This window comes from Thamnophis elegans, chromosome 13, assembly GCF_009769535.1.
Source record: "Thamnophis elegans isolate rThaEle1 chromosome 13, rThaEle1.pri, whole genome shotgun sequence".
NCBI lineage: Eukaryota > Metazoa > Chordata > Lepidosauria > Squamata > Colubridae > Thamnophis > Thamnophis elegans.
In genome coordinates, this window is record NC_045553.1 from 48,986,909 (window position 1) to 49,006,942 (window position 20,034).

General features: G+C 50.8%; 2 protein-coding genes across 4 annotated transcripts in view; one reads left to right on the top strand and one right to left on the bottom strand.

Moving 5' to 3' along the window:
- The first annotated feature begins 463 nt into the window (after window positions 1-463).
- On the top strand, window positions 464-4,473 carry CLDN25 (claudin 25). Its single transcript, XM_032229104.1, has one exon. It carries the CDS (start codon window positions 2,031-2,033, stop codon window positions 2,697-2,699), a length of 669 nt encoding a protein of 222 aa, XP_032084995.1. The 5' UTR covers window positions 464-2,030; the 3' UTR covers window positions 2,700-4,473.
- USP28 (ubiquitin specific peptidase 28) overlaps window positions 3,632-20,034 on the bottom strand; it is a 31,422-nt gene continuing 15,019 nt past the window's right edge. The window contains exons 13-26 of one of the 3 annotated variants that reach the window (XM_032229100.1): window positions 19,469-19,630; window positions 18,653-18,774; window positions 17,877-17,947; window positions 16,649-16,877; window positions 15,094-15,285; window positions 13,830-13,969; window positions 13,476-13,661; window positions 12,719-12,814; window positions 10,841-11,019; window positions 9,759-9,837; window positions 9,346-9,425; window positions 7,717-7,840; window positions 6,593-6,788; window positions 3,632-4,935 (exon numbers count right to left, since the gene is read on the bottom strand). In XM_032229100.1, the coding sequence (XP_032084991.1) occupies window positions 4,760-4,935; window positions 6,593-6,788; window positions 7,717-7,840; window positions 9,346-9,425; window positions 9,759-9,837; window positions 10,841-11,019; window positions 12,719-12,814; window positions 13,476-13,661; window positions 13,830-13,969; window positions 15,094-15,285; window positions 16,649-16,877; window positions 17,877-17,947; window positions 18,653-18,774; window positions 19,469-19,630 (2,032 nt within the window). In that variant the 3' untranslated portion in view covers window positions 3,632-4,759. The remainder of the gene's footprint in view (window positions 4,936-6,592; window positions 6,789-7,716; window positions 7,841-9,345; window positions 9,426-9,758; window positions 9,838-10,840; window positions 11,020-12,718; window positions 12,815-13,475; window positions 13,662-13,829; window positions 13,970-15,093; window positions 15,286-16,648; window positions 16,878-17,876; window positions 17,948-18,652; window positions 18,775-19,468; window positions 19,631-20,034) is intronic. The other 2 variants (XM_032229102.1, XM_032229103.1) reach the window with 2 other exon arrangements.

The following is a 20,034-nucleotide window of genomic DNA, read 5'->3' on the forward strand; positions in this document are numbered from 1 at the left end:
ATAGCAATAGCAATAGGAGTTAGACTTATATACCGCTTCATAGGGCTTTCAGCCCTATCTAAGCGGTTTACAGAGTCAGCATATTGCCCCCAATCTGGGTCCTCATTTTACCCACCTCGGAAGGATGGAAGGCTGAGTCAACCCTGAGCAGGTGAGATTTGAACAGCCGAACTGCAGGACTGCAGTCAGCTGAAGTAGCCTGCAGTGCTGCATTTAACCACTGCGCCACCTCGGCTCTTCTAAGGTGAATCACAGCACGTGTTAAGTTAGCGATATGGTCATTAAGTGAATCTGGCTTCCCTACTGACTTTGCTTCTCAGAATTTCACAAAAGGTTGATCGCATGACCCGTCATAAATATGAATCAGTTGCCAAGCCTCTGAATTTTGATCGCAGAACCATGGGGACGCTGCAACGGTCATAAGTGTGGAAAACGGTCGTAAGTCAATTTTTCAGTGCTGTTGTAACTTTGAACAGTCACTAAATGAACTCTTGTATGTTGAGGAGTATTTGTACACCCTTTGTTCCTATTGCTGTTCCCTTGATCTGAAAACTTTCTTCCCGTTTGAGAAACAATTTCTTCTACATTTTTTTTGGTGGGAAAAAAAAATGTGGGATTTAGTCTTGACAACTTCCAAAGATTAACAACGAGGTGTAAACTGGTTTGGTTAAGAGGAAGCAGATAATGAAGGTATGTCTTGTTCTCCTGCTGAATGTATCCTAATTGTTAGAAGCATAATTACCTGTGCTGAATATGGAAAGACTGTGACAGGCACACCCAGAGAGAGAGAGAGAAAAACAGGGACTAGCTCCTTGCTCAAAAGCTCAAATAAGCACTCAGCTTCCATTATACATTGGGCAGGAGAGCCGTTTTCCTCAACGCAAAGCAGCCAGAAATCCTACAGGTGCAAACTCTTCCTTCCAACGATACAGCCAAGGTAACTGCTTGGCGCCACCGTCAACAATCCCAATGTCACAGTTTTTAATAACTGGAAGAAAGAGCTTCTCAGATGTTTTACGGTGCTGAAAAGCATGGAATCTCTCCCCGAATCATCTTTCAAGGGAGATCAGCTGTGGATGGTGCAGGTTTTATTTTGGGCCTGAAAGAAGAGTTGGTTTTTCCAGAAAAGCTCATTGGAATTTTTTTTAAAGAAACCTGAAAGGTGAGGCTTTCTTTTTTTTACTTATTTATAATTGATGTTAGGCCTGAACAGGCAGAGCAAGTACCAATAATTCCTTCCAGTCAATCAAACTCCTGGAAGGGGGAAACCATTAGCAACAGCATCTTACAGAAGAAAGATGAGCAGAAAAGAGACAGTAATCTTGCAATAACAAGGTTAAAATCCTTGTTATCCTTGTTTGTGTATCGGCTTACGGAAGGCGACACGGGGAAGCACGGGGAAGACGACACACTTCAGCTTGTGTGAAATCCGCTTTGTTTTTGCAACACAAACAGCTTGCCTCCCTTTTATCAACCAGCTTTGGATGTGCATGTTTATTAACGTTTAGGAACCGAGGACATAGTTCGTAAACCAATGAAACTCATTATCTGTTACACCATCCAGGAAGTGAGATGCAGGAGTTCAGTCCTTTGGTATCACCCGTGGATGGCTGTCTCTGTGTGACTTGATGAATGCAATGCGCCTTGTGTTAGAAGGGGATTGCAAAGTGGGTTTCTGCACTTCAGCAAACAGTGAGATTTCTGCTTTCTGGACTTGGAAGGTGTTTTTTTTTTTTTTTTAAATACCAGGAAGCAGAGGTTTTGTTTTTTAAAGAAAGAAATAAGGCCAACCAGGTATGAAAAAAGACTCCTGGCCACACCCAAGAATTAATGCTATCAGAATCAGTTTCTCCACCTATACCGTTCTTAAGAAAGGGAAGAATTGGCACCACATCAGATCTATTCTGTCCTTGCAGCCAATTGTGTAGCAGGTTCCTGACAGCATAAAATGCTGCAGGGAGGTTTTCATCCAAGCTCTGGACGGAAGGCTGAAAGGTCACCTTAAGAGGAGGTCACCCCACAGTCCAGGTATGAACTGGCACCAGGGCACCAGCGTCCAGCTGAGTGGGCTGGTCGTCTCCCTCTTCGGTTGGGTCTTGTCGTGCGTGACGACTTACGTGCCTCTCTGGAAGAGCCTCAACTTGGAATTAAACGACCTGGAGATCTGGAATATGGGACTGTGGCAGACCTGCATCAGCCAGGCGGTTCTGCAGTGCGAGAACTACGCTTCCCTCCTGGCCCTGCCTTTGGAGATCAAGATTTCCAGGGTGCTGATGGTGACTTCCAACGGGCTGGGCTTCCTGGCATTCACCTTGGCTCTTTTGGGATCCGACTGCCTGAAGACAAGCGACCCCAGGCAGAAGAGACATTTTGGGATTACAGGCGGCATCCTCTTCTGCGTCTCCGGAGTGACCACTCTTGTTCCCATCTCCTGGGTGGCCTACAACACGGTGCAAGACTTCTGGGATCAAAACGTCCCGGACGTCGTCCCGAGGTGGGAATTTGGGGACGCCCTTTTCCTGGGATGGTTCGCTGCGTTTTTCCTCCTCCTGGGGGGCTGCCTTGTCATCGGCGCTGCCAGTTTCCTAAAGACCCCGAAGGCGTCTAAGAGGCCAGCAATATGCCACAAAGCGGAGGTAGCCACGCTCGCCATCCAGCAGCTGCACTCCGCCCCCAAAAACGCAGACCTTGTCATCTGAGCACCTGGACCTCGTCTGGAATGGGACGATGGTTGGGGGCAGTTGTGGTTGAGATCTCTGCCAAGGACAGCTTGGGAAATCACGCTGACAAGGGGGTCACCCGTTTCCCGGCTGTGTGTTGTGTTCTCCCTAAGCGCCACTTAGAAATGTATTCTTGAGTAATGTGCTGGCAGAGGAGGGTCGTTGGGGGGTCCTGTATCTACTCTTAGGCAGAAGACAAGGCTTCCTCTCCTCCCTGCCCCCACCTTTAATCTTTTGGAGAAGAATGACGTAAAAACCACCCCGGTTTAATGACGGAAGGAATGTCGGTGGAGGATCGGATGTCTGCAGAATAAAGCTCCATTCAACAAGCATTGTTAGGCTTTAAAAAGCCATTAAGCACTTATAGAAATTGGAACTCTTTTACTTGGCATCAGAGGCAGATCAGCCATCCTGGGCAGAGACTTGGGGATACTCGGATAACAGTTTCAAGCGGGGCAGAAGAAAGCAATCCACAAGCCAAGGCACTGGGTGAGCTTCCATGGATGGATTCAGGAGCCAGCCCTGTTTTCTTCAGCCAACTCTCCTTTCGAATAGTCTTAGCGCTCCTTAAGGCAACCTCTCTCATCAACCGGGGACACAACAGCTGGATTGTTGTGCCACCATTTTTGATAGAAAGGTCACGTAGGAAGAGTTTGCAACTTCAAAACAGTTCTAGGGTCGACCTTCTGCAATCGGAGGCATGCGCTGGCAGGACGCCAGCCTCTTTGTGGATCACAGCCAGAGGTGATGGAGCAATTTATTTATTCTCCGAATCTAAGGAAATTAAGGGGTTGTTGGGTTGTGTGTGTGAAGTTAACTGCCACGGGGGACATGCCTGGAGGCTTCAGAATGACCGCTGAAAATTAGCAGAAGTTGTCTGTAGTTTTCAGGGATAGAAACAAAACCGCAAATATCTTTAAATAGGGTAATATTTATTGCACTTTGAAACCAGAAATCTCGTCAGATTTGTATTTCCCATCTCAATTTGTTAGCCTTCTAATAAAAACAGATTGCTTTAAAAGATCTTGAGGGAAAAAAAATATAATCATTAAAAGTGTGACTTTATTCAGCTCGGTTTCGTCCTGACTTCAGTGCATCCTTTGCCAATTCTACCCTGGTAATTAAACTTCGGTGATTGACGTTCAAGAAATTATTTGGAGGAAGGTTCAAGGAAGCGGCTTCCAATCTCGGCCTTCTGCGGGTTCTGCAGTTCTGTCCTCCTCTTCCTCCTCCCCTGGCACAAATGCCAGTGCTTAAAACAGCAGCCGGGGCAACAGCTGCATGCCAAGTGGCTCACCCATAAGAACGGCTACCGAAGAGGGCAGAGGGACTGCGGACGCGCGAATTCTCTCACTGCGAGGAAACCTTGTTTACAATTAAGGTTCCTTCGCCCAGAGCTTCCCTGTGTGTTATTTGACCCCCTGGGGATGACTTGACTTATGCCCAAATTTGCGGTACTTGAAGGTCAGCAAGGGTCAAGGGCCCCTGGCCAGTATTGTCCATGCAGTCCTCCTCACAATTAATGGCAGCATTCATGGAGCCCAGCGGTGCCGCATTAACATCCTGGGAGGTCAACATGTGGGGCAGGTGCCTTTAAAAAGTCCACAGGGTCCGCCCACAATCCTCTCAAGAAACCCCTGGAACCTCTGGCCAGAGAAAGCGCCGACGTGGCAAAATGGGACTGTCTCTATACAAGGCTTAGTGTAAAATGGCAGATTCTTCCTAAAAAGGCTCCCCACAAATCTCCTTGCCGGAAGTCAAGTCAATAATTAGCAAGTGGGGGTTCCAAAATCCATAACCCTGCATGCAACTAGGACATGGCCAAGGCCCCCCCACCCCGGCCCCCTCTTTCCTAGACATGCACAGCTGTTCAGGCGGAAGGTTGGAGTCCTCCAGTGCAGTCCCCCTCCCTCCCTCCCTCCCTCCCTCCCTCCGGGATCCTTCCCCAGAGTCCTCTGGCAACCGGATCCCACTCCTGGGGAGGTGGGGGTGGTTGAGGGGGCCTGGCAGGGCTTGAGCCGAGAGGGCTGGCCACTCTTTTATTTCACGGCCACGGTGGAGGCCCGGTGGATGGACTCCATCACCGCTGCGAATCGGCTGCAGAGGTCGTAGGGCGAGTTGGGGCGGATCTTGGGGGGCTCCTTGAGAACGACGCCTTCCGGGGAGCAATCCAGCAGGCGGGGCAGGAACTCCCCCAGCTTCATCTGCAACTTCTCTGCAGGAGGAGGAGGAGGAGGAGAGAGAAAGTTATGGACCACCGGCACCCTTGGCCCCTTCGAGGCAGCTTCTGCATAGCTTCTCCACGTAAGATGGGAGGAGGGCTCTCTGCTCCTGGCAGGAGAGGGGGGGTATGTTGCAGGCCCCTCTGGCAAAGAGCTTCACCTTTGGGCACCCCTGGCCTAGAGGGACTTGGAAGGAGGGTCTTTTCAGCCTGTCCTCTGGGACCCCCCCCCCCCGGCCTCCCTCCCTGCCAGCAACCTCGGAGATCCCCTGGGGAGCTTGTGAGGGGACTGTTTTTATTCTCCCACAATCTTGGTTTCCTTCACGCTTCCTGGGTTCCAATGGTCGTCGTATTGTTGGACTAACCAGCCGTATCCTGGATGCGCGAAGGTGCGCCTTAACTACTGCAGGCCAGGGAGAACGCCCGCTGCTGCAACGCCTCTCCAAGAAGCAAGCTCAGGCATGCCCCCCTCCCTCCACGGAGGAAGGCGTTGAAACTTGCTCTGCGCTTCACAAGCTTCTCCTCTTAAAGCCGCAGGTCCGAGATTTGGATCTGCCCAGGGGGGGGGGGGTCAAGGACACGGGACCCACCTCCGGGTCCTCCAACCTCCCATCAGCTGTGCAGGCTTGAGAGAGCTCCCAGAGAGGACCAAGCGAGCTGCTTTCATCAAAGAAAACGCGTCCCGCTTTATTGGAAACCCCTTCCAGATGTTGCCCTTGAAGGGGGGGGAATGAAACCCTGATTTGCCTGTAAGTTTGTGCATTCCAAGTGTGCAAAACTAAAAAGCAGAGCCTCCTTATCTTTATTCTACTGCGCTGAAAAGGACACGGGAGGTTAATGCTTTTCTTTCTGTGGTTTCCTATTCACGCATCGCTGCCTCCCCTCCTTCCTCATTGTCTTATTACTGTGACGGGGAGCCATTTCTGAGGGCCCACAAAGCGTTGCCCTGTCAGCTCCTGCGTGCATGCGCGCCCTGGCCAGCTGCTTTGCGGCCTTGATTTGGGGGCGTTTTTCACCCTCCTGAAGCCTCCGGGGGGGCGAAAAACCACCCCACACGCAAACCGGAAGTCTGTCCCCCGGTTGGGCCGTTTTTCACCCTCCCCAGGCTCCGAGAAAGCCTCTGTAGCCAGGGGAGGGCGAAAAAGAGACCCCCTGGGCCCACCAGAAGTTGGAAAACGGGCCATTTCCGTTCTCCAGAGGGCCTCTGCTCTCCCCAGGCTCCAAGAAAGTATGCATGTGTAGGGCAGCCCTGGGGGTGGGTGGGGGTTGTCATGCGCAGATGCACAGGGGGCATGGTGTGGGGGTGAGCATTAAATTATGGGGGTGGGCATGCTTTTGGCACCCAGGGCAAGAATGTTTCCCCATCACTGTCCTATTATCATTATTTTTACTTGCATTTTGATAAGTTTAATAAATATGTATGTATGTATATCTGTATATCTATATATCTCTATCTATACACACACATACACACACACATATACACTAAAAATAACCCCCATTGCAATAGAGAGGAATGACCGGAGGGACCAGGAGGCTGGAGTGGCGCTTGGGGATCATGCAGGCGTTTTCCTACAAGTGCCACCCAAGAGACGCCTGAGCAGGGCAGGCAGAAGGAAGTTGGGGGTGGTGCCCAGGGCACCTGACTTACCACCCACGTCCTTTCCCAGGTAGGCGCACCAGCGGCTCCTCATCACCTCGATGGCGTCCAGGTCGTCCCTGGAGACATGGTTGCTCATGATCAGGTGCATGCAGGGGATGATCAGCTCGTTCAAGACGCTCACCCCTTCGTCCACTTCCTTCCCGTCGCCGCTTTCGAAGAGGGCGGCCGCAGCGTCGTTCAGCCTCTGCGGGGAAAGCACCGCCGGGAGTCGGTTGGCGAGGCTCCCAGAGAGGCCCCTCCCGGCATTCAGACGGGATGTTTTACAGCCACCCAGCCTGGCTCTTTGGCCCAGCTGCTCCTTTCCTATCAAGGCCAGGCGCTTGAAGACGGCTGGACTTCAACTCCCCGCATTCCCCAGCCAGCCGGGCCTCGGAAGGCCAGGAAAGACTTACTCCAGTTACTGCAGCGTTGGTCACACCTGGCCACTTGGAGAGGCCTGGGGAATGCTGGGAGATGAAGTCCAGCTATCAAGGGAACCCGTTACCTGCAGAATCTGTTGGGGAGCGCTAAAAAACAGGGGGGGGGGGACTAGCCAGAAGAATTACCGCAAAGTTAAGCGGGGATTATCTTGCTCTGTGCTTTTAAATTTTAAACAGCTTCTGAATCGAGAGGGGCACGTTGGGAGGATAACCACTTGCAGGCACTTTATACCACAATTTATGTTGCTAAGTGAGGCATTTGTTGAGTGAGTTTGGCCCCATTTTACGACCTTCCTTCCCACGGTTGTTAAGTGAATCGCCACAGGTGTTAAGTTAGTAAGAGGGTTGTTAAATGGCCCCCCGTTTCCCCACTGACTGACTTTGCTTGTCAGAAGGTCGCAAAACGGAGTCATGTGACCCCGGCACACGGCAACGGTCATAAATCTGAGTCAGTTGTCAAGTATCCGACTGCAAATCACACGGCCCTGGGGGATGCTGCAACGGTCATACGTGTGGAAAAGTGGTGGTAAGTCGCTCTTTTCAGTGTCGTCACTAAATGGACTGTTCTAAGTCCAGGAAGGAGCCTTCAGCCACGTCCCCTTCCCAACCTCGGCCCGAATGGCAGGGAGGGGAACGGTGTGAAGCCTGGGGGAGGGGAGAGAAGGGGAGGGGAAGGGTCCCCCAAATACCCACCAAGAGGCACTTCCTCCTGTAGAGGGCGATCAGGGCGGCGTCCGCTCCCCGGCTGGCGCCTTTGGCCTGCAGGACGGTGTTGGTCTCGTAGGCGTAGACCAGGTAGGTCAGGGCCTCGCAGTATCTTTCGGAGGGTGAGAAAAAGGGCGTGTGGGTGCGTGTGACGCCATCCAGCCATTGCGATGGACGGATACAAACACACAACGGCTCCACCTTCAGGCCGCCCTTCTTGCTTGGTTTAATTCTAGAGCAGTGATGGCTGACTCTTCTGTCCTCGCGTGCCGAAAGGCTGTGTGTGCGCGCGCAACAGGGCGCCCATAACGCAATGCACGCATGACCTCCCCCCGTGCCCCATTTTGGGCCTAGAAGGCCCCGACCCCCCCGTGCATGCACACGCATCTCCCACATACTCAGCAAAGCCCTGAAAACCAGCTGGCTGGCGGGAGGCGCATACGCGGTGGAGCTGAGCTGGGCGAGGAGAGCTGGGCATGCCCAGAGAGAGGCTCCGCCTGCCACCCGTGCTTCCCCATCACGGTTCTAGTGGCAAAGGGCTGGATATCGAGGGGAGTTTACTGAAAAGACATTTCAGAATTCTCCTCCTGGACTTCAAATCGCCGGAAATATATCACTGCCTGGATCCGGTTAGGAGCAGCGGAAACATACATAAATAACTGCGGCAGCTTCAGGGAGCCCTTCGCAAGTGCAGGAGGAATCGGCACCACCTGCCTCCGTTCTCTCCCGAGGAGGCTCAGGGTGCTTTGAGTCGCACAGATTTAGCTCTCTGGGCAAAGCAAAACTTTATTATGGCTTATTAAAATTAAGTAGTTTCTCCTCGGATTGTACAAAATTGTATGATGATTCGGCCAAGTGCACCAAACAGAGGCCGAGGGGCCCAAGGCCAATATTGCCCCTTCGTAGACAACTCAAGACAGGTCGGAAGACACGACTTCCATGGAGGGCCTGAAACACTGCAGGAGTCAAAAAGAGGGCTGGGAAAATAGACCCCCTCGCATCCTGGACATAAATTGTTTCAACTCCCATCCTCAAAACAACACTACAGAGCACTGCACACCAAGACAACTAGGCACAAGGAGAGTTTTTCCCTGAATGCTATCCCTCTGCTAAAGAAATAATTCCCTCACCCCTGTCAAACCATTCACTAAGGCTGCATTGCTGTTACTATTAGTCTTCTCATCGTTCCTCTCATCCATCTCCCCCCACTTAGGACTGCAGGACTGTTGCTTGTATCCTTACAATTTATACTGATATTTATTGATTCTTGATTGTTTATTGGTACCCTCTGACTATCATTAAGTGTTGTACCTGATGATTCTTGGTGAATGTATCTTGTCTTTTTATGCAGACTGAGAGCATCTGCAGCAAAGGCAAATTCCTCGTGTGTCCAACCACGCTTGGCCAATAAAGAATTCTATTTCTATTTCTATTATTTCTATTTCTATTATTTCTATTTCTATTATTTCTATTTCTATTTCCATTCCCATTCTATTCCATTCCACTCCGCTCTACTTTATTCTACTCTATTCACAATACTCTGTCTGTCGAAACCTCAACTCATCCGGCCTGAAGCCTTTAGCAATCCCTTCCTAAAATCCCCGCGGATGAACTTACTGGTTTTTCTGATAGAGCTCCAACCCCGTCAAGAGATAAACGGACACCTTGCGGAACAAGCTGTAGTCTTCGTGCCATTTCTGCCCAGAAATAGAAAATGCAAAGTTTGGTCGTTGTTATGTTTGACTCCCCGCCACCCCCAAATCTCCCTTCTTGGTGCTTCTGCCCCGCCGTGGCTTGCTTGAAGCCACCGGTGACCTCCAGTGTCCCCCAGTCATGCCAGGCAGGAGAAGAGGCCGGTGATTCGACTTGGAGGTGGACTGTGGCTCAAGGTATAAGCCAATGGAGATGGCGTAATGAGCACCCCAAAGTCTCATTTCAACAGAGCCGGCTGTGACGAGAGAATCAGGAGCCAGGCAGCTTTTCACAAAAGTTGTGTGTCCATGTGTGTGTCGAAAGTCAGGACTTCTTACCTTGTACTCTTCCATGTCCACCTCATCTGGGCCGATTCCTTTCAGCTTTTCTCGGGCCACCTTCATGATGCTAATTGACCTGTTTCCCCCAACGGAGAGAAGGAAGACTGTGAGTCCAGGTGAGGTGGCATCTAGACAAACCTCTTCCGTTTGATTTGCTTCCATCAAAAGGGAAGGTCGGTGGTTTCCCAGCAACTCACGCAGGACCTGGAACCCGAAGATGGTTCCTTTAGGTCCCTCTTGCGTAGTAGTAGCAGCAGTAGTAGAAGTATAGCCTATATCCTAACCCTAATGTAGAGGTGGGTTCCGACCGGTTCGGCTGAATAGGTAGTAACTTGGCGGCCTGGGTCACTGGAACTGGCGGTGACCCAGGCCTGCCACGCCCCCGAACTGGTTCTCCTACGGTGGTGGCATCTTGTTTTTCGGTTCTGCACATTGCAAAAATTTATTTTTCATTTTTGGGGTTTTTTGCGCATGCACAAACCTTTTTATTTGCAAACGCGCCCACACGTGGATTTTTTTTCTTTTCTTTATTGAAAATTTTAATAAAAGGCTTTTACAAATATTTACCACCCCTCACCCACCCTCCCCTCCCCACCTGAACCTCACCCCCCCCCCAACCTCACCCCAACCGACTTCCCAGAACAAATACAGGGTATAAATCTTTTAACAAATATGTTCTAAAATAAACTTTTAACAAGTTAGTATCATCTTTTATTTGAGCTTTAACTCCTCTGTTGTTAGGCTAACTCTAAACAGATTATATCATTCCTCGCTTTTTCAGTCATAAACTATCTGGAATTTCTTAGTCCCATATTTATTTTGAGTATAGTCCATCCATCTTCTCCACTCCAGTTTATATCTCTCATTTGAGTGGTCCTTGAGATATGCTGATATTTTAGCCATACACGGGCGTGGATTTTTTGCACGCACCAAATTGGTGTAATGCCGACAGCAACCCACCCCTCCCTCCCCATATGAAGCATCTGCAAGCCAGCCACTAACCTCGGAGGACATCAAGGAGCCCCCCCACCCACACCAGGAGCTGCAGATGGCCTCCTCGCCGCCTGCTTTGAACCCACCTTTCGTCGTAGCTGAGGTTCCTGTCCGCAAACTGCTCCAGGAGGGTCCTTTCCACCACCTGCTTGGGGGCCTCGTTCTGCAGCAGGTACACCAAGACGTGTTGCAGGCGGGGGTCATTCTGGGGTGTCGGGGTCTCCCTCGACAAGGAGTATAGTCTGGAATATTCTTCACGGAATGCCTGGGGAAGTCGGGGGTTGAAGCGTTTATCCTTCTAGCTCAGTGTTTCTTAACCTTGGCAACTTGAAGATGTCCGGACTTCAATTCGCTGGCTGGGGAATTCTGGGAATTGAAGTCCGGACATCTTCAAGTTGCCAAGGTTGAGAAACACTGCTCTAGAGGAAGCTGCTGGAGGTGCCAGAGATAGCAAAGGAATCTCTAAGATAGTAGAATGAACAAACGTCCTAACTATTCATCCGATCCAGTCATAAAGTGATTACTACTTAAGATTGTCCATAATAGCCATAATTTCAGCTCACTGTTTATTTTGGGGTGTTTTCCTGTCTTACTGCTCTTCCGTGTTGATCAGAGAAGGCGGCTTGTACAGCATAGAGTCTAAGTGTCTAAAATCCCTACAATGCTAAAACACAACCGTCACTTCAGGTGCTAAGGGACCCCTGACGGTGTACGTAAGGAATAAACAATACATGGAATTAATCTTGAAAGCATTTTTTTTCCCCCTAGCTGTGGAAAGGATTTCCACAAAGGAGGTGGATAGCTCCCACTTTCTGGAATTTCAGCTGGGAAGTTGAACTTTTCCTAGTTAGAATTTTTAATAAATATGAAATGGGCTCATATACCAAACAGATACACTACATTCAAGGTTGACTCAGCCTTCCATCCTTCCGAGGTGGGTAAAATGAGGACCCAGACTGTGGGGGGAGATATGCTGACTCTGTAAACCGCTTAGAGAGGGCTGAAAGCCCTATGAAGCGGTATATAAGTCTAACTGCTATTGCTATCTACCTACCTACCTACCTACCTACCTACCTATCTCTATATCTCTGTCTGTCTGTCTGTCTATCTATCTCTATATCTCTGTCTGTCTGTCTGTCTGTCTGTCTATCTATCTATCTATCGGATTGTTGGGGGTGATATGCTGACTCTGTAAACGCTTAGAGAGGGCTGAAAGCCCTATGAAGTGGTATATAAGTCTAACTGCTGTTGCTGTTGCTATTGCTATTGCTATCTATCTATCATCTAATCTATCTATCTATCTATCTATCATCTATCTATCTATCTATCTATCTATCTATCTATCTATCTATCTCTGTCTGTCTGTCTGTCTGTCTGTCTGTCTGTCTGTCTGTCTATCTATCTATCTATCTATCTATCTATCTATCTATCTATCTATCTATCGGATTGTTGGGGGTGATATGCTGACTCTGTAAACGCTTAGAGAGGGCTGAAAGCCCTATGAAGCGGTATATAAGTCTAACTGCTATTGCTATTCAAATCTCACCAGGTTGACTCAAGGTAGACTCAGCCTTCCATCCTTCCGAGGTGGGTAAAATGAGGACCCAGATTGTTGGGGGAAAGAGGCTGACTGTGTAAACCACTTGGAGAGGGCTGTAAAACCACCGTGAAGCGGTAGATAAGTCTAGGTGCTATTGCTATTAGCAGGCAGCGCAAGTAATCCCCTCTGGAGGAAAGTCCCCCTCTTCTGTTTGGGATCAAAGTTATTGGACTAAAGATCTGTCCCTAAAGGGCCGGCCGGGTGGGGCCAAAGTGCAGAATCCGGCCTCCAGCTGGGCACCGCCTGCTCCTGCCTTCCACCCCATTCCAAGAGAGAAAAAGGGGAAGGAGGAGAGCCGGAGAAGAGGCCTCATCCCTCGTGGATGGAGGAAACGAGACACGTGCGCTTAGGTGCAAAGTAGTACCTTGACAAGCCCTGCTTCAGACCCATCGCGATCGAAGGTCTGACGCGCTTTGGCAATGGCCAGGATCACCCCTTGCATGGCGGGGCTAAGCATCACCTGCCACAGAGAAGGAGGAAGAGGAAAGGGAGGGAGGGGAGAGAGAGACAGAGAAGAGAGAGAGGGAGGAGGGGGGAAAGGCTGGATTGAAACAAGCTCTCTGTCATCCCACAGGCAAAAGATTCGAGTTCAGCTGAGGGAGGATATTGTATCCAGATCCTTGGGAGGCGACTGACAGAAGAGGATTTGATAGGGTTCAAATGTGGGGATCCTCCCTTGAGCTTGGTTGTCATCTTGAAGACATCTCGTGACCCAACTTGGTAACACTGTCAGTGCTGCAAGGCAGTGGGGGAATTGGGCTTCCACTACTGACGACGTTACCGAGTTGGGTCACGAAATGTCTGCAAGATGACAACCCAGTTCAGAGAGCACCAAGGACCATCATGAGAACCAAGAGCGATAAACAAGGAGCCTTTCCATGCAGCACAGCCGCACGGTCAGCCCTGAAGGGAATCCGGCTGATTAAAGTGGGTACTTATCAGCCTTATCCCGAAGGACTTTGGCAGACTACTGTAGGACTCTTTACAAACTATTTTGGGACTTATTACAGGCTGTGAACAAACATTAATTCACAGCTGTTGAAATAAAAATAAAAGTTTTTGGGACTAAGCATGTGCTTTTTACTGCATCCGGAAGACTACGTCAGAACAATCGGTGGTACCTCCTCGTTATAGCCATCCGCATCCGATCTAACTAGGATCTTCCCCACGCTGGGAATCTCCACTTCCGAGACTTGAGAGGTGAGCGGGGCAGAAGGCTCCCTCCGCTCCGCTTCCTGGGGCTCTTCTGCCTGCGGCATGGGGCTGACTTCCTCTGAGGGGGCCTTCTCTGCATCTGCCTCCTTCGGCTGTGGCAGCATCAAGGGTTGGGGGGGGGAGAGGAGAGGGAGGAAGAAGAGGAAGAGGAGGAGGAGACGGGAGTGAGAGGAAGGCCAGAGGAGCAGCACAAGAGGCCCAAGGAGGGCAAGAGGCTCAGCAGGACAGGTGGGAAGAGGACCGCTGACGATGACCCTCACCTGGTCAAGAGCAGCCGGGATGCCATCTTTCTCATAGACCTCAGCCGCCTTGGCGATAGCTTGGGCTGTCTGCTCCTTGGCCATCACGGCGTGCTCGGAGGAGAGCGAATGTGGCCCACACTCACAGGGGAAGGAGTGTTCTAGAAGGAGAAAGGGCAAAAAAAGGCATTTTCCATGGTTTACGCCAGAGGTCTTCAAAGTTGGCAACTTTAAGACTTGTGGACTTCAACTCCCAGAATTCCCCAGCCAGCATAATTTACTCTCTTGTAATCCCTTCCTCTGCAATCTCTCCACTTAGATCAGAGGTCTTCAAAGTTGACAACTTTAAGACATGTGGACTTCAACTCCCAGAATTCCCCAGCCAGCATAACTTGCTCTCTTGTGATCTCTTCCTCTGCAATCTCTCCACTTAGATCAGAGGTCTTCAAAGTTGACAACTTTAAGACATGTGGACTTCAACTCCCAGAATTCCCCAGCCAGCATAATTTACTCTCTTGTAATCCCTTCCTCTGCAATCTCTCCACTTAGATCAGAGGTCTTCAAAGTTGACAACTTTAAGACTTGTGGACCTCAACTCCCAGAATTCCCCAGCCAGCATAACTTGCTCTCTTGTGATCTCTTCCTCTGCAATCTCTCCACTTAGATCAGAGGTCTTCAAAGTTGACAACTTTAAGACATGTGGACTTCAACTCCCAGAATTCCCCAGCCAGCATAATTTACTCTCTTGTAATCCCTTCCTCTGCAATCTCTCCACTTAGATCAGAGGTCTTCAAAGTTGACAACTTTAAGAAATGTGGACTTCAACTCCCAGAATTCCCCAGCCAGCATAATTTACTCTCTTGTAATCCCTTCCTCTGCAATCTCTCCACTTAGATCAGAGGTCTTCAAAGTTGACAACTTTAAGACTTGTGGACCTCAACTCCCAGAATTCTCCAGCCAGCAGAGCTGGCTGGAGAATTCTGGAAGTTGAGGTCCACAAGTCTTAAAGTTGCCATGTTTGGGACCCCTGGTTTATGCTTTCCCAAAGATATTACGGGGAGCTGTTGAAGTTGGCAGGACCCCCCCCCCCAAATCTGCAGTCGATGGGGACCTTTTCCCTAAGGGGCTTCTCCTTCTGGAACCTGGGCCACAACCTTCGTGGACTACAGAACCCCTTACAGCGCTTACTCTCTTGTTTCGGCCTGCCCATCCTTTCCTGGCCCGCAATTCCAACTCCCTGTTCGCTGGGAGCGGAAGGCGAAGGCCGAGGGGCTCCTGTTCTCACCTTGACTGGAGTCAGATGATGGGTTCTGGGAGTCCAGAGGTTCCGGGGACTGCTCCATCTGGGCCATTTTGCAGGACTGCTCTTGCAGCTCCGCCATCTCCTGCTCCACCCGCCAGTTGTCTTCTTCGATGTAGCGCTGGAGTTCCAGAGGCAGCACTTCGACCTCTCTCTCCGCTTGTCCTTCGTCATAATCTGCCCAAGAAAGATAAGAGAGAGGGTCCTTGTGGGCCCACCTCCCAACACCTCTTGGGCAACAAAAGCAAGGCTTCTTGGTCTCCCCTTTTGCTCCTAGGAGGAGGCGGTGGCCACAAGTTGCTCTTGGCGGTCAGGAGGGGTACATATCGTCTCCCGCATCAGAGACCAGTGGCGGAGAATGGATCTGCCTTGTGCAGGACCAGAAGGGTGAAGAGTGCAAAGGCTCCCACCTCTTTCCTGCCTTTGAGACCCAATAATTTCTGCCTTCGTGTCAGTCTTGACTCCTGGCAATTGCATAGACCAAGTGATGGCCAACCTTTTTGGCACTGAGTGCCCAAACAGGAACGCATGTGCATGTGTGCGCTCCGGAGTGCCGGAAACCCGAAGAACAGCTGGCCAGTGTGTGCATGCCTGTTTTTGGGACATTTTTGGACATTCTTGGGGCCATTTTCAGGCAGTTTTTGAGCCGTGGTGGTGCAGTGATTAGAATGCAATATTGCCAGGAGTTCAATCCTGACCCGCTCAAGGTTGACTCTCTGGGCACACGCACGGTGGCCAGCTGGTCTTCGTGGGCACGGAAGCGCTGGGAAATGGCCTGAAAAACAGCCAAAACCAACATAGCCTGGAAAATGCCCTGAAAACTGCCTGAGAATGGCCCCCAAAATGTCCCCAAAACAGGCATGTCCCCTATAACCTTTGAAGAATCTGTTGGAAGAGGCCCAGGAGCAGGAGAGGAAAATGGGACTCGTACTCCCCAAATATCAGTAGTCGGTTGTGATTTAATATTGGCCCCGTGTTCAAGGGGTAAAGGAAAATAGGGGACATGCCTGTTTTGGGGACATTTTTGGGGCCATTCTCAGGCAGTTTTCAGGGCATTTTCCAGGCTATTTTGGTTTTGGCTGGTTTTGGCTGTTTTTCAGGCCATTTCCCAGCGCTTCAGTGCCCACGAAGACCAGCTGGCCACGGTGCGTGTGCCCAGAGAGAGGGCTCTGTGTGCCACCTGCGGGACGCGTGCCATAGGTTCATCGTCACAGGCACAGACAGAGTCACCCAGTTTTCTTGGCAGTGTTTTCCTTTGCCCTTGGCGCCTCCAACTGACCTGGACTGTTCACCGATGCCCACATTTCTTCCCCTTGGAACTAAACTCCCCCCACCCCAAATACATCAAAGCAGGAGGGAGAGAGAGAGAGATTCTCCTGAACCGCCACTCATTTCAAATCCCCACGAAGGTCGGAGGCGCATAGGAAGTGTCCAGGGCCCAACCAGAGGACAAGGCAGCTCTTCTGAGGAAGCCCAGCTCATCCAGAGGCCCCCGGGAAGTGGGAAGAGGCCTCGCCAAGGACCGAGTTCGGATCCTCACCTGCTGCGAAGTGTGGTAGTTTCTTACTGACGTAAATGAGGCAATAGGCGCTGGCGTTTTTCAAGCCGCCAAAGGAGTCCCGCTCCAGTTCCTCCCAGGAGGACTCCGTCACGGCGATGTCGTTGTACTTGAGCCAGGCCCTTCGGGGCAGGTGGTAGATGTAGGCCCAGTAGTGCCCGGCATTGGCCTGGCCTTCGTGGACCAAGACAGCATGCAAGTGATAAGGGACCTGGAAAACACCAACGCGGACACCATCGGCTCCGGGGTTTATTTTAAGAGAGGGGAAGTAACACGACCGCGGGGAGATTCGGTGAGGCAAATTCTCAGCTGTTGCGCCTGTAAGAACGACCCATTCATGTAATCAAGGCTCAGCAGAGATTCCTTTCCTGGGGCAACAACGAGGCTTTCTAGGTTGGTGACTGGGGCTGCAGAGACCATTGTGACCAGGCCAGTCGGGTCCAGAGACAGCCATCCGCGACACGCCCAACGGACTGACACTCGATGGAAGCCATTGGCCAGGCAGGACTCTTGCAACTAGCAAGGCCTTGAGGTGTGACCCTGTTGGGGACGGAAGAGCTCAAGGCAGTACGAATCCAGACCACGCCCAAGCTCCTGTTTGTTGTCTACTAAACCAGGGGTCTCCAAACTCAGCAACTGTAAGGCTTCTGGACTTCAATTCCCAGAATTCTTCAGCCTGACTGAGGAGGAATTCTTGGCGGTGGAGTTCCCCAAGTCTTAAAAGTTGTCAGGTCGGAGACCTCTGTCCTAGAGAGGAGAGGCAGGAGCTCTCCAGGCAAAAACAAGGATGTCCCAGCTCTCCCATCAAAATGCTCAGCCTCTGCGGCCTCCTTGGAGAGACGGCGGGGAACCAAACCGGTACTCAGAGGTTCCACCTTGCGTTTCAATGCGTGGCAAAAAAAAAAAATACAGCAGGCAGATTCAAGTGCCTGTGCTTTTAGCTATGATTGGCATGGAATCATTTTCAAAAACAAGGTAAAATCATTGTTTGTAGGAGAATGTAGTGTTTGAATTCCCAGGGATTCCCAGATTAAATCCTAGAAATTTAATTTGACACCTCCAGGCTAATTTTACAGGGAGGAACAACGGAAAGAAAAATGGAAAGAATTAATTAGGTAAAAGATGACAACAAGGTTTTATTTTGGGGGAACTGGGGCCAATCCGAGGTCAGAAGCACTCACGTAACCAGGAAGAAAGGCAGGCGCCCTACCTGGCAGAGTTGAGGGTCAGCATAGACGTAATCCATGGACTCAGAAAGCATCTGCATGGAAGCCTTCAAGCCTGTGAATCAAAGCAAAACACTAAATCAGTGTTTCTCAACCTTGGCCACTTGAAGATGTCCGGGACTTCAACTCCCAGAATTCCCCAGCCAGCATTCGCTGGCTGGGGAATTCTGGGAGTTGAAGTCCCGGACATCTTCAAGTGGCCAAGGTTGAGAAACACTGCACTAAACGCTCAAGTTTTCTTAAAGAAGAGGAAACGTTTGCTTTAGCAATCTCTAAAGACGCAACTTGAGCAATCAGCCCACATGGGAGACTTGTGAGGGGTCAGATGTCCTCAAGTCGCATGTGGAAAGGCATTTTGTGGAAAAGGAGGCCAAGGACCCCTTCTCCTCCCTGGAGAAAGCCTGGGGCAATGCTCATATCCAGGGGAAGGCTGGCCCTGAAGTGATGGACGGATCTATGGAGGTAACTGGTGTCCTCTTGGGCCAGATAAAGTCTTTCCTTCACCAAGGACACTTCAGCCCTCGACCCAACCATGAAAACTGCAAAAGGCTTCGAGAGAGAGAGAGATCAGTCGTGGCTTCCTGATCCCGTCCCACGCACAGAGAGAAGGGACGTTAACACTGTGACAGGGACACGGAATATCGCACCTCGCCACTGTCTCCAGTTCAGGGAAGGGACGGAACGGAAATCAGCCCGCGGGCAAAAGGGGAAACTCTCAGGAGCAGCTCTTGAGTGAAACGTGACGCCACCGGGCACAGACCTTCAATGTCCTGCTCAACCTCTTCCCTCCACTTCTGCAGGCAGGAAATGACCAGGCTCATCTCGTCTTCAGAGACGGGGGCTCCCGGGGGAACGGGCTCTTCCGACGTCTCCTCTGGGCCCCTGGGTGGAGGGAAAGATGTGCTCAATCGGCTCATGGGAACAGGGAGGCTTTGGGCCGGTGCTGCTAGCGCGCCTCAAAAGCCAGAGGTGGCAAGGAGACGGAAACGAGGAGGGCAGCTGACCAACACGCATTTTTCCTTTTAGAGTTTCTAGGTTAGGTTAGGTTAGGTTTATTGCATTTATATGCCGCCCTATTCCCCGAGGGACTCAGGGCGGCTAACAAACCCAGGGGGGCGGGGGGTAGTACACACAAGGTAACACAACAAACAAAATACAGAGAAAAGTTTAAAAACAATCAACAGTCACACAATTCGAGCGGGGAAGGGAACTCGTCAACCCCAGGCCTGCCGGAACAGCCAGGTTTTAAGGGCTTTACGGAAAGCCTGAAGGGAGGTGAGGGTCCGAATCTCCGCGGGGAGTTCGTTCCAGAGGGCCGGAGCAGCCACAGAGAAGGCCCTCCTCCGGGTGGTCGCCAATCGGCATTGGCCTGTAGATGGAATCTGGAGGGGGGCTAATCTGTGGGATCTAATGGGTCTTTGGGAGGTAATTGGCAGCAGGTGGTCTCTCAAGTACCCAGGTCCAATACCTTTCCTTCTAAACCAGCGTCCTTTCTAGGGGTCAAAATAACCAGGTTTATCATCTGATTGTTTTGATCCGGAGACGGACGTAATGGAAAGTTTGGCCCAGGTCTTACCTGCTTGGCCTGGCAGGGGTTTCCGAGGGATCTTTTGCTGCCGTAGTCTCTGCTGTACTCGTGGTCGCTGCGGAAGACATCTTGGTCCGTGCAAACTCAAGAACGGACTGCAGCATATCCGGCAAGGGGAAGCGGTCGGAGCCAGAGCCGTATCTCAGGTACCTAATTAGGAGGAAACCATCATCAGCCCCACTTCGGAACATCCGTCTTCTCTAACTCAACTGAGCAAGGCCTTCGCTTTCAAGGGGATCAAATAGCAATAAGCACTTAGACTTATCTACCGCTTCACAGTGGCTTTGCAGCCCTCTCTAAGCAGTTTACAGGTGTCAGCGTCTTTCCCCCCAACAATCCGGGTCCTCATTTTACCCACCTCGGAAGGACGCAAGGCTGAGTCAACCTTGAGCCTGGCGAGGTTTGAATTCCTGGCAATATTGCATTCTAATCACTGCGCCACCAGGGCTCAAAACTATCACATCAGTGATGAAAAGTTTATTTTCTTTTACCCCTTGAACACGGGGCCAATATTAAATCACAACCGACTACTGATATTTGGGGAGTACGAGTCC